This window comes from Lepus europaeus, chromosome 13 (genome assembly GCF_033115175.1).
Source record: "Lepus europaeus isolate LE1 chromosome 13, mLepTim1.pri, whole genome shotgun sequence".
In the NCBI taxonomy this organism is placed as follows: domain Eukaryota; kingdom Metazoa; phylum Chordata; class Mammalia; order Lagomorpha; family Leporidae; genus Lepus; species Lepus europaeus.
Window position 1 is genome coordinate 34,891,342 of NC_084839.1, and position 16,266 is coordinate 34,907,607.

Below are 16,266 nucleotides of genomic sequence, written 5' to 3' on the forward strand. Positions count from 1 at the left end.
TTTTAAAATATTTTAAAAAGCCAAGCTCCACAACTAGTTTTCTGTTGTAAAATGAATACAAGTTTATTGATTTTTCTATTCTTGCCATAACAAATTATAACAAATGTGATGGCTGGGGGCCGGCACCATGGCTCACTTGGTTAATCCTCTGCCTGCAGTGCCAGCATCCCATATGGGCGCCGGGTTCTAGTCCTGGTTGCTCCTCTTCCAGTTCAGCTCTCTGCTGTGGCCCGGGAAGACAGTGGAGGATGGCCCAGGTCCTTGGGCCCTGCCACCCGCATGGGAGACCTGGAGGAAGCTCCTGGCTCCTGGCTTTGGATCAGCATAGCTCCAGCCTTTGCAGCCATTTGGGGAGTGAACCAGCAGATGGAAGACCTCTCTCTCTCTCTCTCTCTCTCTCTCTCTTTCTCACTGTCTGTAACTCTACCTGTCAAATAAATTTTTAAAAATTTTTTAAATGTGATGGCTTAAAAGATACAAATTTATTATCACTCAGTTTGGTAGATCAGAAGTCTGACCCTGGACTCATTTGGCTAAAGCCAAAGTGTCAGTTCTGGGGAGAATCTATTTCCTTGCCTCGGGCTGTTGGGAGGATTCAGCCTCCTGCCATTGTGGGACTTAGAGCCCCGTTCCCTCGCCAGCTGTCAGCTAAGGGCTGTTCCCAGCTCCTAGAAGCTGCCCACGCTCTTCCAGCTTCAAAGTCAGCAACAGTAGATGGAGATTCTGTGCTTCAAATCTCCCCTTCTGTCTCTTCCCTCATGGAAGACAGGGAAGTTTCTCATAGGATTAGGCTGGACCCACCTGAATAACCCAGGATATTGTCCCCACCTAAAGGTCTATAACTACTCACACAGAAGGTCATATATTGACAAGTTCCAAGAATTAGGATATGAGCATGTTTGGCAGAGCGGGGAGTGGGTGAGGACACACATGGTAGTTAAGAGTGTGTGTTTTGGGCCGGTGCCGTGGCTTAACAGGCTAATCCTCTGCCTTGCGGCGCCGGCACACCGGGTTCTAGTCCCGGTCAGGGCACTGATCCTGTCCCGGTTGCCCCTCTTCCAGGCCAGCTCTCTGCTCTGGCCAGGGAATGCAGTGGAGGATGGCCCAAGTCCTTGGGCCCTGCACCCCATGGGAGACCAGGAGAAGCACCTGGCTCCTGCCATCGGATCAGCGCGGTGTGCCAGCCGCAGCGCGCCTACCGTGGCGGCCATTGGAGGGTGAACCAACGGCAAAGGAAGACCTTTCTCTCTGTCTCCCTCTACTGTCCACTCTGCCTGTCAAAAAAAAATTTTTTTTTTTAAATTTTTAAAAAGAATTAAAAAAAAAAAAAGAGTGTGTGTTTTGGAACCAAACCTCAGGGGCTGGAAATGGGGTTCTACCACTCAGTGACAGAGCAATCTTGTACCAATTAATCTCTCCATCTTCACACATTTTTATAATTTTTATTTTTATTTTATCTGAAAGGCAGAGACAGAGACAGGCAAGGAAAGACCTTCCCTTCACTGGTTCACTTTCTAAATGCTCCCAACACCCAGGGCTGGGCTAAGTGAAGCCAGGAGCCCAGCACTCAGTCTGGGTCTCTCATGAATGTGGTAGGGATCCAACTTACCTGAGCCATCACCTGCTGCCTCCCAGGGTGCATGTTAGCAGGAAGCTGGAGTCGGCAGCCGAGCTGGGATTCAAATCCAGACACTCATATGTGGTGTGGATGTCCCAAGCAGCACCTTAACTACTGTGCCAAGCCACCCCTCTATCTTCATAATAATGACCTTCCACCACATCCAATTGTCACACAAATTACATAGCATGTAGTAGATGTAGATGTAGTAGATGTAGTAGGACATCTAACATACTTAAGTGCTCAATAGATGCTATCAATGTTAAACTTAAACGAGGAGACTTTTCTTATTTCTGTTAGGTTTCATCTTAGTGTTTCCAGTTGGAGCCTATAGCTGTCAAGACAGTTTTTAATCTTGAGTCTGGGTCATCAGCATTAGAACTTCCTTCTAGATTTGTGTTATCTTCCTCTGGATATGCACACTTACAGTTGCAACATTAGGCTAAGTCAAGCCATGACTTTGGCACCAATGGAGACATCCATCATCTGTGAAAACAGCTTTATACAGGTGGTGCTCAGAAGGGGGAGAAAGTGTCAGATCCCTGCCCTAATGGGGTCTGTAGCTGCATAGCCATTTCCATAAATGGGGGGAAAAATAGGGTCATTGCAGCTGTATCCAAGTCCCACTCAAAGCCACTCAATTTGGGTTCAAATGGATAAGTGAAATAAGTAAGGGAGATACTAACATCCCTATGTATAGATTAATCAAAAGCTGAGGTTTGGAGCCAGCGCTGTGGTGTAGTAGTTACAGCTGCCATCTGCAGTGTGAGCATACCATATGGGCGGCCAGTTCGAGTCCCGGCTGCTCCACTTCTGATCCAGCTCCCTGCTATGGCCCTGGGAAAGCAGTGGAAGATGGTCTAAGTCCTAGGGCCCCTGCACCTGCGTAGGAGATCCGAAAGAAGCTCCTGGCTCCTGGCTTCTGGCTTCAAATTGGCCCAGCTCCAGCCATTGCAGCCATTTGGAGAGTGAACCAGTGGATGGAAGACCTCTCTCTCTTTCTCTTTCTGCTTCTGCCTCTCTGTAACTTCGCCTTTCAAATAAATAAATAAATAATATTATAAAAAAAAAAAAAGCTGAGGTTCAGGCCATTTGAAAAGACTTGCCCAGGATCACACAGGGTGGAGGAAAGAGAGCAGCCCAGGACCTCTAACTCCTAGCCCCACCTCCTTCCATCTCAGGGCTCTAGGCCTTTCAAGGATCTGCAAACTAAAATGGAAACAATTTCTTATGTTTATCTGAAACTGGGGTGCAGCGCCAACTTAGTATTTAGCTACTTTTTAATCTATAACCTCCGTTTGTATTGGTGAAAAAAATTCAAAGAAGCAGTTAACAGGCAGATGTTTGGCAAAGTAGTTAGGTCACTGCTTGGGATGCCTGTGTCCCGTATTAGAGTCCCTGGGTTCAAGTCCTGCCTCTGCTTCCAATCCTGCTTCCTGTTAATGCCCTTGCTGGAGGCAGCAGGGGATAGCTCAAGTACTTGGGTCCCTGCCATCTGTCTCTTTCTTTCTCTGACTTCTAAATAATAAATCATTTTTCAAAAAACCAATTTATTATTTATCTGAAAGTCACAGAGAGCTTCCATCCACTGGCTCACTCCTCAAATGGCCGCAATGGCCAGCACTAGGCCAGGCCAAAGCCAGGAGCCAGGAGCGAGGAACTTCATTCGGGACTCCCACGTGGGCGGCAGGGGTCCAAACGCTTAGGCCACCTTCTGCTGCTTTTCCCAGGCCATCAGCAGGGAGTTGTATAGGAAGTGGAGCAGCCAGCACACAAACCAGTGCCCAAATGGGATGCCGGCATTGCAGGTGGTGGCTTTACCAGCTACACCACAATGCCAGCCCCATAAACAATTTTTAAAAAGCAGCTGACTGTGGCTTTGCAAGTGACTGGTTGTGGCAGCCCCGTGTCACTCTAAGATGATGTGGAGACCCCGTCACTCCTGGAGATTTGCATGATCGCCGAAGCCATTTCCCTCCCGATGATTTAATTGTGAGATAAGCACATCAGGTATTACTATTGCTCCCGTTTCACACAAAAGGAACCTAAGGTTTACAATTACCTTCTGTGACTCCATTGTTCAGTGTCACCCAGCTCATTTGTGGCAGAACCGGAATAAGAAGCCAGGTTCTAACTCAGTGCTCTACCGCACAATGCTATTTCAATGTTGTTGGTAATTACTGTTGACCTACCCCAAATGACAGGAATGTAGTGAGTTTCTGTCCCAACACCAACACACTGTCGTGGTCCTTACTGTGCCCTAACTGAAAAATACCACTGCCTCCTACAGAATACCCAGTCACCTGTCAACACACAAATATTTCTTTCAAGAATCTTTAAGGCCAGTAAGATATGTATGTGATGAGAACAGGATTTGGGATTGATACTGTATGTCTATAGTCCAGCTAGCAGGCTATAATCCAAGTCTTACCAGCAAGGCCTCTCCTATGGAGCTGTTTGTAAAATGCTTATGATTGTTCCATGTCCCTACGAGATAGATGATGGCACAGTGATGTTTTGTTGTGACTAGAAATGCTAAGCTCAGGTTTTTTTTCAAAGTCAATGACCTCAGAGGAAAAAAGATCAAAATTCTAAATACTTTTTCTTTTTTCCAAGTCTGAGTTAGGAAAATAGCCTATCCCAGACATTCCTTCAAACTTGGAAAAGCTGGCCCTCAGGGTGGGCATTGTGGTAGGGCAGGTAAAGATACCACTTGGGACACCCACACCAGAGTGCTTGGGATCAGGTCCTGCCTATGCTCTCCATGCTTCGACTTCTTGCTAATAACGTACATCCTGGAGGCAGCAGACGGTGGCTCGTGTACTTGGTCCCTTCCATCCATGCGGGGACCCAGATAGGGTTCCTGCCTCCTGGCGTGGGGCTGGCCCAGCCCTGGCTAGTGCAGGCACTTGAGAAGTGAACCAGTGGATGGAAGGTCTCTCTCTCCACTGCTCTGCCTTCCAGATAAATCAAAACCTAAAAAAGGAAATTGAGTCCTTGAAGAGCACAGCTTTCAAGATACCCAAATCCAATGCCCACACTATCACTCCCATCCCAGTCATGACGACCCAGCCCAGATCCCGTCCCCACCCTCCTTACCCATAACCTGAATAAAAGGAGGTGATTGGTGTCACTGGGGATTCCCTAGACCCACGTGGAATGGATGGAACCCTTGCTGCTTCACAACTCAGCTAGTTTCCAACGTGCTGTTCCCAACCCAAGCTTCTCTCTGACCTACACCAGCTTTAAGGTGGGTGATCCTTTCCTTTATTTCCTAAAACTGTTGCTATAATAGCAAAATTACCTGAGCGGGGGAGGGGAGGGCAGTCATTAACTTGATCAACTTCAGAATCACCTGGATAACTTAGGCAAGAATAAAACTTCTACTCAGTAATAGTTTTACCTGTGTTATCCAAGTAACTTCAACAACTCTTTTTTCCACAAGTGATAACTGCTGGGTCAGAAAAACATATATATACTAGCGAATAGAACTGATTCATGAGCAAACCATGCCATCTAGCCTATAGCCCATGTTGTATAGATGAGGAACTGAGTGACAGGGATTCCTCCAGCCCAAGTCTCCTTCCTCACAGTCTCTGCCTGTTCCCCTGGACAGCGTTATCATCTTCATTGGAAAAGCACTACCAAGTGAGGTAAGGAGGAAGACTCAGAGGTGTTTTCCTTGTGAATTTTCAGTGTCTTGCTCTACAGTTTATAACCCACACGGTCTCCATTCACACACAATGGCAATGCTCCACCTTCCTCCAAAACATAAACCAAAACAATGCGTTTTACTGACCATGAAACTAGTTTGGAGCAGAAACTAGAGGGAGCAATGGGTGTCACACAGGTGCATAGAACAATGCACGAACCATTGAATTTTATATTTTTTTAAAGGTCTCCTAAAGCCCTCTGGAGGATTTATAAACACAGCAATGTTTTTGTTTTGATGCACGGTTGTCTGTACACATCAATCTGTTATTGAAATCCTCCTCAAGGCTTTGGAGCAGCTATGTCTGTTAACCATATGGGTCAAAGTCTAAACGAATCCATGTAAAGTTGGTAAGATAGTCTGTTGATTTTTCATGAAAATGTGAAATTCATGGAAGTCTCATCCAAGCTAAAGGTTCAGTGAGAGTGGCTCCAAACTAGTGAAGGCTGAATCCCAGCACAACCTAACCTGAGCAGCCAGTGCATCACTCCAGTATAGAAACGTACAGAAATTCTGTTTCTACTAATGAAAACCCTCAGATCCTCTTTTCCTAAGTGTCCATTGTGCACAAGGCCCCGCTGGGCTCTCTTCATTGGCTCCAATTCGCTTGCCCCATGGTCCGGAATACGGAAGCAGCCGGCCACCATAGCAATAGAACGATAAACCAGACCTGGAATCCCATCTCAAGCTGGTGCGGGCCTGAACACACATATGACCCCCATCCACCCGTTCTCCAGGTATGGAAGCAGCTATGCCGAAGCCCTGAAGCACTCTGCCAGGTACCAGCCCTTGTTTAAACAGAAGGGTCGCTGGCTGTTCTTTCCTACTGCAGTAAAATGTACGCCACACAAAATGACCGCTGCAGGCATTTCAAAGTATACAATTCAGTGACATTAGTACATTTATAACGTGCACAACTACCTCCGCTCTTTAGTTCCAGAGCAGAAATCCTGTACGGATGAGCACATCCCCAACCCCTTCCCCACCCCATGTGGCTGCACAACTTTGCGTTCTAACCATTTACCACAGCAACTAAAATAATCTGGATTAACATAACTCCATGAAAAGGGCCAATTACTTCAATGCATCAATGGAGCTTCTTGCATATGAATTTTGAGTTAGCATTTAACTCCATCATCTCCTAGGTTTGTTAAACTTGGCAGATCACAAAATCTGTGTCCTGCCCCTAATTTGAATTATCGCACCTTGCTCCCTACTGTCCCACCATTCCTGCACCCAGCTTTTCCAATATATAGTGGAAACCATAAAAGCTACATATTAGAGATTAGAAATTGAACAATGGGGGGGGGGGTGTGGAAGCCCCTGAGGGTAAGATTTACATTGAGTACCACCGAAGCCATTTCTCTGCAGATGATTTAATTGTGCGGTTTAAAATCCCTTACATAAGTTATTCTGTAGGACTTGGGCCATCTTCTGCTGCTTTCCCAGGCATATTAGCAGGGAGCTGGAGGGGAAGTGGAGCAGCTGGGACTCAGACTGGCACTCCTATAGGATACCAGCATCATAGGCAGCAGCTTAACCCACTGTGTTTAACACTGGCCCCTAGTCTATTGACTTTTTATTACCAATCTGGAATGCAGACTGGGTATCATGACTTGTACTACTTTTTTTTTTTTGGACAGGCAGAGTGGACAGTGAGAGAGAGACAGACAGAGACAGAGAGAAAGGTCTTCCCTTTTCCATTGGTTCACCCCACAATGGCCGCCCCGGCCGGCGCATCGTGCTGATCTGAAGCCAGGAGCTTCTCCTGGTCTCCCATGCGGGTGCAGGGCCCAGGCACTTGGGTAATCCTCCACTGCACTCCTGGGCCACAGCAGAGAGCTGGCCTGGAAGAGGGGCAACCAGGACAGAATCCGGTGCCCCGACCGGGACTAGAACCCGGTGTGCTGGCGCCGCAGGCGGAGGATTAGCCTATTGAGCCATGGCACCGGCCGACTTGTACTATTTTTTAAAGATTTATTTATTTGGAAGAGTTACACACGAGAGGTGGTTCACTCCCCAAATGGCCTCAATGGCCACAGCTAAGACAATCTGAAGCTAGAATGGATATGCAGAAGCCAGGACTCAAACCAGTTAACCCACTGTACCATAGCATCACAGCATTGGCCCCAATCTATTGGCTTTTTAAAGCTGTCTGCCTGAACTTAAGTTGGCTGGCACACCATGCACATTTGAGATATTGACACAATAAATTAGTTCAATGTCCAAGAAGCCAAATGGTTTCAAGTGACATATCTGCATTTTTTTTTTTTTTGTAGAAACTAAAAAGCTTTTTGGTTCAAGCTATCATTTCTTTCTTTGCATTTGTTACTTTACATTCATGCTTTGTGACATCATAAAACCCATAACTACCTCTCAAGTAAGTAAATTTTTTTAAAAAAAGGTAATTTACAAAATATATTAGGCTTAAGTCAACACTTGAATCTATTTGTTAGGTTTTAAAGGAAAAAATTATATCATGCATTAAAATTCTTCTAGACTTAAAATCCCAAATAACCTTTTTTTTAAAAAAAATTATTTTTACTTGAAAGTCAGAGTTACACAGAGAGAGGAGAGGTGAGCGAGCAAGCAAGCGAGCGAAAGAGGGAGAGAGGGAGGGAGAAAGGGAGAGAGAGAAAAAGATCTTCTATCCCCCGGTTCATTCCCCAACTGCTGCATAAGCCAGAGTCACACGGATACAAAGCCAGAGCCAGAGCTTCCTCCAGGTCTTCCACATGGGTGCAGGGGCCCAAAGACTTGAGCCATCCTCCACTGCTTTCCCAGGCCAGAGCACAGCTGGATGGGAAGTGGAGCAGCCAGGACACAACCGGCGCCCATATGGGATGCTGGCACTGCAGGCAGCGGCTTTGCCTGCTACACCACAGCACCGGCCCCCCAAATAACCTCTTTAGCTTAAACAGTACTCATCATCTATATTCTATCATTGGAAACCATAGAAAAAAATTTTTGAATAAAACAAAGGGATGGAAACTGTAAACCTTAATTTTTTGTTTCATCTAATATCAAACTTGTTTTTAAAGCTTAACTGAAAAGAATAACAGTAGCACAATGAATAAAACAGCTTGTTACTCTTCACATGGATTCTCATTGGACTAAGTCTCTTGAACCGAATATCTATAGGGAGCTAAGGTTACTGCAGTTCTCTTTCTTAAAAGACCTTTGCCACCTGAGGAACTTTTAAGTAAAGCAAAGCTCCTTTTGTTTTAGATTCTTCATTGTGGAAGAATGTTCTACACTCAAAATGTCTTTATCCAGAAAGAGAAGCATCACTGATAGCTACTAAAAAGCAGTTACCTAGCAACCTCTCTGTCCTTGTGGACAGCACTGAAAGAAAACATGTAGCAGAAGTGACTCCAGTTAGTCATTTTTTTCACTCCTTCTTGGTTTTGTTCAGGAATAAATAACCAAATCACGAAGATGCTGCAGTCTCATGTCAGCTTAGTTGCAAACATTTTTTCTTTGATGGGGTAACACTCTCCACAGGAGAATGGAACTTTAAAACCACCCCCCAAAAACTATAAAACTGACAACCCATATTTGTTTTCAGTGTAGGGAAAGGAGAGAACACAACTATTATGTAAGTCACAAATTACCTTTTAAAATTAAGACATTTCAATTCTGCAACAAAAGTAGAGAAATATTTATTTCTAGAGGAAAAACAGCTTTGTTTATTGTAAAGTTAGGAAAACTTAGGTATTAAATTGGCAATGAATGAGGAACATACATAGCCCAGTATCATACATTTACAGTTCACACACAAATTACCCTTGACATAACTTACTGGGTTCCATGATAAGGATCTACAATACTTCCAGATTGAATTTAAAAATTTTCTAGATCTTTTTAGGGCTAAAGGGACACTGATCCACTGCCAGCAAAATTCAAAGGGAAATAAATGTTAATGTGTATTTTGTTTCCCTCTAAACTTTCTATGCAACAGCTCTTAAATTATTTTAAACTCTTGCCTCATTTTTAAAAGCATAAGGATTTATTTAGAACCTCTGCACCTTTATTTAAAGTCTCAAAACCACAAAACTGCTATAACCAATTGCAGAATTTCCAGTTGTTCTAGATAAATGACACGTATTTTCCCTTCTTAAAGATGAAAATAAAAGTTATGTCAGACTTGTATTATAAAACAAAAGCTGCAACCTTGATAACAAGTGTGCTAGTTTCTTTTACTGTATTTAATCCTTAAATCATATTTCCCTATTTAGGGGATATATTTTAAAAAAAAATTCAGTGGGAGAAATAATGTTTAATAAATGGTACTGAGACAAATAGCTATCTGTTTGGATTAAAAACAAAATTAGATCCTTAAATCTTATACCATATAGAAAAATACATATATTACTCATGGATCCAAGAGTAAAAAATAAAAATGCAAATACCCAAAATCCTACACACAATTTTGGGGGGGGGGGGTTCATGGACTTTCTAAAGCCCATCCATGGACCCTTGATTGTTATATAGAAGAGGAATTGTTAATCATAGTTTCTATTAAAATCTCAATGTCAAATACTAGATGTATTTTCAAGATTAAATCACATGCAATAAATGAAGATGAACACATTAACTCATTGTCATAACTTTATAAAATCTTCAAACTGGAACTAGGAACAGAAGCATATCAATACAAATGGACAATGACTTAAAAAAAATACACCAATTTAAATAAGTTTGAGTGCATACTGTACAAGTGTATCCATATGTCTGTTAGCCTTTCAGAAATATAAAATCAGCTAAATCTGTAGTACTTAACATGTGCAATGTTATTCTCAAACTTGATTAAAATAATAAATACAAGTTATGTTTAATATGAGTAACTGCAACATACTTAAACATCTAAACATATAATAGGTATTCTATAATATTAAAATGCAATACTTTCACCTGCATTAGTCTCATACACAATGGAAAAATACTTGCAGATAATTAGCATTAAGAATGCAAATATATTTTTACTGTGAAAAAAATTATAGTAATAAGGTTAGAAATCATATATTTGCATAATCTACAGTGAGGCTGTAGATGGTCTACATTATGATGTTATATCTTAAAATTAAAACAATTCAATATTTAAGTTTACAACAAACTTACTCAAGGCAAAATATGTTTATTACAGAACAGGATCTTTAAGCAAGGCAACATTAGATCAACCATTTTAGATTATTTTTAATGAAATGTAGTTTTAAAACTGTAATAAAGCTGAACATAAAATTCTAACATGCTCTTCTCTTCTTATAAATGGGATGATGTAGAAAAGCAAAGCTTCAATGTGTACGGATTGGAACCATCTGCAAAAAAATTAAAAATAAAGTGAAGAGTTAGGCAAATTTTCAAAATCACCTTGAATTAGCAGAATAAATTATTTTATCTTTTTAAAGTATTAGAAGCAGGCATAAAAGTTTAAAGGAGGAAAATTTCTATGTAAGGTAAGCAAAGATTATTTATATGTAAATTTTCATTTCATTTTATTTGAAAGGCAGAGAGAGAGAAAGGAGAGAGGTTTGTCTTCTGCTAGTGTATTTCCCAAATGCCTACAACAGTTAAGTTGAAGCCGGGAGTCAGGAACTTAATCTGGATCTCCATGTGGGTGTCAGGGGCTCAATTACTTGAGCCATCATTTGCTGCCTTGCAGGGTGCACATTAGCAGGAAGCTGGACTGGAAGCAGAGTAGCTAGGATTTGAACCAGGCACTCCAACAGGGGAGATGTGAGTCCAAAGGGGCATCCTAATCGCTGCACCAAATGCCAGCCGCAGAGAACACTACTTTTGTTCATATCTACTAGAAGGTGAGCTTCATAAGGCAGGCACTTTGTCCATGCCTCCATTTCTATTGTTCTAAGCATTACCTGGCAAATAAAAGGCACTTCATTATTTTTTAGTGAATTAATCATTAAAGATAAACTGTGCCAGGATTAAACACTGGTCCAGCAGCAAAGCTTACTTTGTGGAAAAAATTGTCAATGGTAACTCTGTATAAAAGCAAAATCAAATACAGTCTAAGAAGTGGGACAAAACTGGGATGTACATGAAGATATCTATGATCCCAGTAGGGTCCAGGAGATTCAGTATTAAACCTCTAATCATCAACAGGGCATGAAGTCCTGAAAGTACTAAAAATTTGGGATATAATCTCCCAAATATTTCCATTTTATAAATTTTTCTTTAATTTTTCAGACCAAGCAGAAATAACTCTTTATCAACTGCTTCATATCTGACACACATCACATATCAGAGTGCCTAGGTCAAGTCCTAGCTGCACTCCTGATTCTAGCTTACCGATAACATACACTCTAGGACACAGCAGGTGATAGGTCCTGTACTTGGGTCCTTACCACCCATGTGGGAGACATGGGCTGAGTTATGGGCTCCTGCCTTCAGTATGACCCAACCCTAGCTGTTGCAGGCATTTGGGGAGTGAACCAGAAGATGGAAGATCTCTCTTGCTCCCAAAAAAATAAAATTTAATTTTTTAATTAGGAAAAAAAAAAAAAGCTATAGTTCTTTAAGGCAACAAAAGAATAAAAAAAATCCTGTAATGGAAAAAGCATATACAATAGTAACTATTTGTAAGACACTTTATTTATTTATTTATTTATTTGACAGGCAGAGTAGGCAGAGAGAGAGAGACAGAGAGGGAAAGGTCTTCCTTTACCATTGGTTCACCCCACAATGGCCTCTGCAGCCGGCGCACCACGCTGATCCGAAGCCAGGAGCCAGGTGCTTCTCCTGGTCTCCCATGCGGGTGCAGGGCCCAGGCACTTGGGCCATACTCCACTGCACTCCCGGGCCACAGCAGAGAGCTGGACTGGAAGAGGAGCAACTGGGACAGAATCTGGTACCCCGTCCGGGACTAGAACCCGGTGTGCCGGCGCTGCAGGTGGAGCATTAGCCTGTTAAGCCACGGCGCCGGCCAGGGGTCTTTTTTTTAAATTTTTTTTTATTTGACAGATAGAGTTAGACAGTGAGAGAGAGAGACAGAGAGAGAGGGATCCCTTCCATTGAACCGTGGCACCGGCTGTTAAGACACTTTAGAGGATAAAAAAATAACTGTCCCTGTCTCCAAGGAGTTTTTAATCAACTTAGTACCTTGGATATTATCTCATATACTCTGAACCTTTTAAAACTTTCTATCAAAAATAAATCATGGGGGCTGGCACTGTGGTGTAGCAGGTTAAGCCACTGCCTGCAGCGCCAAGGTCCTGTATGGACACAGGTTCCAGTCTGGCTGCTCCACTTCCAATCCAACTCTGCTCACTGGGAAAAGCAGTGGAAGACAGCCCAAGTGCTTAGGCTTCTGCACTCATGGGGGAAACCAAGATGAAGCTCCTGGCACCTGGCTTCAGTCTGGCCCAGCCCTGGCCACTGCAGCCATTTGGGGAGTGAATCAGTGGGTAGAAGCATCTCTCTCTTCCTTTAACTCTCTGTAACTGTGATTTACAGCTAACTAAATAAATCTTCATAAATAAATAAAAACTTACTTTTATGAATAAAAATAAGGTGGTATTTCTTTTATTTTTAACTTCTTAAGGAAATTTTTTACATAAAAAATACATATTAGTTTAATACATTCCCACATACCTATCACCCAGCTTCAGTATTATCAACATTTGGTATCACTATTTCCTCTGCCTACCTTCCAAGTACATTTTTGGGGACTAGAATTCCTTAAAACAAATTCCAGATAAGTTTTTCACTCATAAATCCTTCAGAGTGTATTTTTTTTCTTAACCACCATTCACCACCATACAAAATAAAATAATTAGTAATTGTCTTCTATTATTTAAATAAATGAGGTTTGAGGGCAGTTGTTTGGCCCAGTGGGTGAGAAGCATTACCATGCCTACATCCCAAACCTGAGTCCTGGGTTTGATCCCCTGTCTCCAGTCTTTTTTCTTTGAAGGCTTTATTTATTTGGGGCTAGCATGTGGTGCAGCAGGTTAAGGCACTATCTACAGTGCTGACATCCTGTATGGATATCAGTTCAAGTCCCAGCTGCTCTGCTTCTGATCTAGCTCCCTGCTAATCACCTGGGAAGGAGGTGGAGGATGGCCCAAATCCTTGGGCCCTTGCACCCACATGGGAGACCTGGAAGAAGTTCCTGGCTCCTGGCTTCAGACAGGCCCAGCTCTAACCCTTGGAGCCTTTTGGGGAGTGAACCAGAAGATGGACGATCTCTCTCTAACTCTGACTTTCAAATACTTACATAAATATTAAACACAATAAAAAGGATTTATTTATTTGAAAGGCAAAGTGACAAGGGAGAGAGGTGAGGGAGAGGTACAAAAAGGTGGGGGTGAAGGAGGAGGAGATCTTCTATCCTCTGGTTCACTCCCCAAATGACTACATCAACCAAGTATGGGCCAGGTCAAAGCCAGGAACCCACCCTCTGGTATTAGATACAAGTATCCTAAGCAGAAGCTTATAACACATGCTACCACCATGCCCACCAGCAGTCTCTAGTTCTTTTATTTTTTTTAAGATTTATTTATTTATTTGAAAGTCAGAGTTACACAGACAGAGAAAGAGAGAGAGGGAGGGACTGGGGGGAGAGAGAGGGAGAGAGAGGGAGAGGTCTTTCATCTACTGGTTCACTCTCCAGTTGGCCACAACAGCCAGAGATGCACTGATCTGAAGCCAGGAGCCAGGAGCTTCTTCCAGGTCTCCCACGTGGGGGCAGGGGCCCAAGGACTTGGGCCATCTTGTACTGCTTTCCCAGGCCATGGTAGAGAGCTGGATCGGAAGTGGACTCAAACTGGCGCCCATATGGGATGCTGGCACTGCAGGCAGCCACTTTACCCATACGTCACAGCACCGGCCCTAGTCCCTAGTTCTTGATTCCAGCTAATGTGGACTCTGCTAGGCAGTGGTGATGGCTGAAGAAACTGAGTCCTTGCCACTCAGGAGAAGTGGACTGAGTCCCTGGCTCCCAGTGTTGGCCCTAGGCAAGCCACAGACTCCTATCTATGCATCTATTTTAGGAAGGAACCAGTGGATTGTTAAGTGTTTGTTTTCTCTGTCCTTCTCAAATGACAAGTTAATTTATTTTATTTTATTTATTTTTTTTTTTTGACAGGCAGAGTTAGTGAGAGAGAGAAAGAGACAGAAAGGTCTTCCTTTCCGTTGGTTCACTCCTCAAATGGTTGCCACGGCCAACACGCTGCGCAGATCCGAGGCCAGGAGCCAGGTGCTTCCTCCTGGTCTCCCATGCCAGTGCAGGGCCCAAGCACTTGGGCCATCCTCCACTGCACTCCCGGGCCACAGCAGAGAGCTGGACTGGAAGAGGAGCAACCAGGACAGAATCCGGCGCCCCAACCGGAACTAGAACCCGGTGTGCCGGCCACAGGCGGAGGGTTAGCCAAGTGAGCAGTGGCACCGGCTGACAAGTTAATTTAAAAGTGAGGCTTATTATCCTTTAGATATAGGATTAAGGTAAATTAAACAGCACAAAGTTTCTAAAGCTGAACTTGAGTGTTCTTTGCACAATAAAAAAAGACCACTTATCGAGGCCACGCTGTGGCAGGTAAAGCTGTCACCTGCAGTGCCGGCATCCCATATGGGCACAAGTTTTGAGTCCTGGCTGCTCCACTTCCTATCCAGCTCTCTACTATGGCCTGGGAAAGCAGTACAAGATGGCCCAAGTCCTTGGGCCCCTGCACCCACGAGGGAGACCCAGAAGAAGCTCCCAGCTCCTGGCTTCAGACTGGCGCAGCTCCAGCCATTGCAGCCAATTGAGGAATGAAGCAGCAGATGGAAGACCTCTCCCTCCCTCTCTCTGTCTCTTTCTCTCTTTGTGCAACTGACTTTCAAATACATAAATAAATCTTAGAAAAAGACCAGTTACCATTATAGAGACAATAAACAAAGATGAGAATTTCACTTGTTACCAATTAAAACAATGGAATACCATTTTTTCATCAAACTGAAGTATTGGGCAATGTGCATTTTTTTAAAGATATATTTTACTTTCTTTTTTTATTTTGACAGGTAGAGTTATAGGCAGTGAGAGAGACAGAGAGAAAGGTCTTCCTTCTGTTGGTTTACCCCCCAAATGGCCGCCACAGCCGGCGGTATGCCGATCTGAAGCCAGGAACCACGTGCTACTCCTGGTCTCCCATGCAAGTGCAGGGCCCAAGCACTTGGGCCATCCTCCACTGCCTTCCTGGCCACAGCAGAGAGCTGGACTGGAAGAGGGGCAACCAGGACTGGAACCCAGCGCCCCTATGGGATGCCGGCGCTGCAAGTGGAGGATTAGCCAAGTGAGCCATGGCGCCGGCCCCGCAATATGCATTTTCATATACCGCAGGTGAGAATGTAAACTGCTTCAACCGGGGTCCAGCACTGTTGCATAGAATGTTAAGCCACTGCTTGCATCCCACACCAGAGTGCCAGTTTGAGTCCTATATACTCCACTCCAGTTCCCTGCTAATATGCTTGGGAAAGCCCTGCTACCCACATGGGAGACCCTGATGGAGTTTCAGGATCCTGGTACAAGCCTTGCAAAAACTTGGCCATTGCAACTGCTTGGGGAGTAAACCAGCAGATGGAAGACCTCTCTCTGTTTCTCTCTCTCTCTCTGCAACTCTACTTTTCAAATAAATAAAATAAATATTTAAAGCTGAATAAATAAATAAATTTTGGGGCCAGCATTGTGGCATAGCAGGTTAAGCTGCTGCCTGCAGCGTTGCCATCCCCTATGAGCACAGGTTCAAGTTCCATCGGCTCCACTCTTGATCCAGCTCCCTGCTAATGTGCCTGAGAAAGCAGCAGAAGATGGCTTAAGTGCTTGGCCCCGTGCACCCATATGGGAGGCCGGGAAGAAGCAACTGGCTTTGGCCTGGCCCAGCCCCAGCCATTGTGGCCATTTAGGGAGTGAACCAACAGATGGAAGACCTCTTTCTCTGTCTCT

General features: G+C 43.8%; 1 protein-coding gene across 1 annotated transcript in view; it reads right to left on the minus strand.

The window, feature by feature from the left end:
• Nucleotides 1-8,967: 8,967 nt before the first annotated feature.
• HNRNPLL (heterogeneous nuclear ribonucleoprotein L like) overlaps nucleotides 8,968-16,266 on the minus strand; it is a 44,945-nt gene continuing 37,646 nt past the window's right edge. Inside the window, exon 13 of the mRNA XM_062209292.1 lies at nucleotides 8,968-10,648. Coding sequence (XP_062065276.1) covers nucleotides 10,593-10,648 — 56 coding nt within the window. The 3' untranslated portion in view covers nucleotides 8,968-10,592. The remainder of the gene's footprint in view (nucleotides 10,649-16,266) is intronic.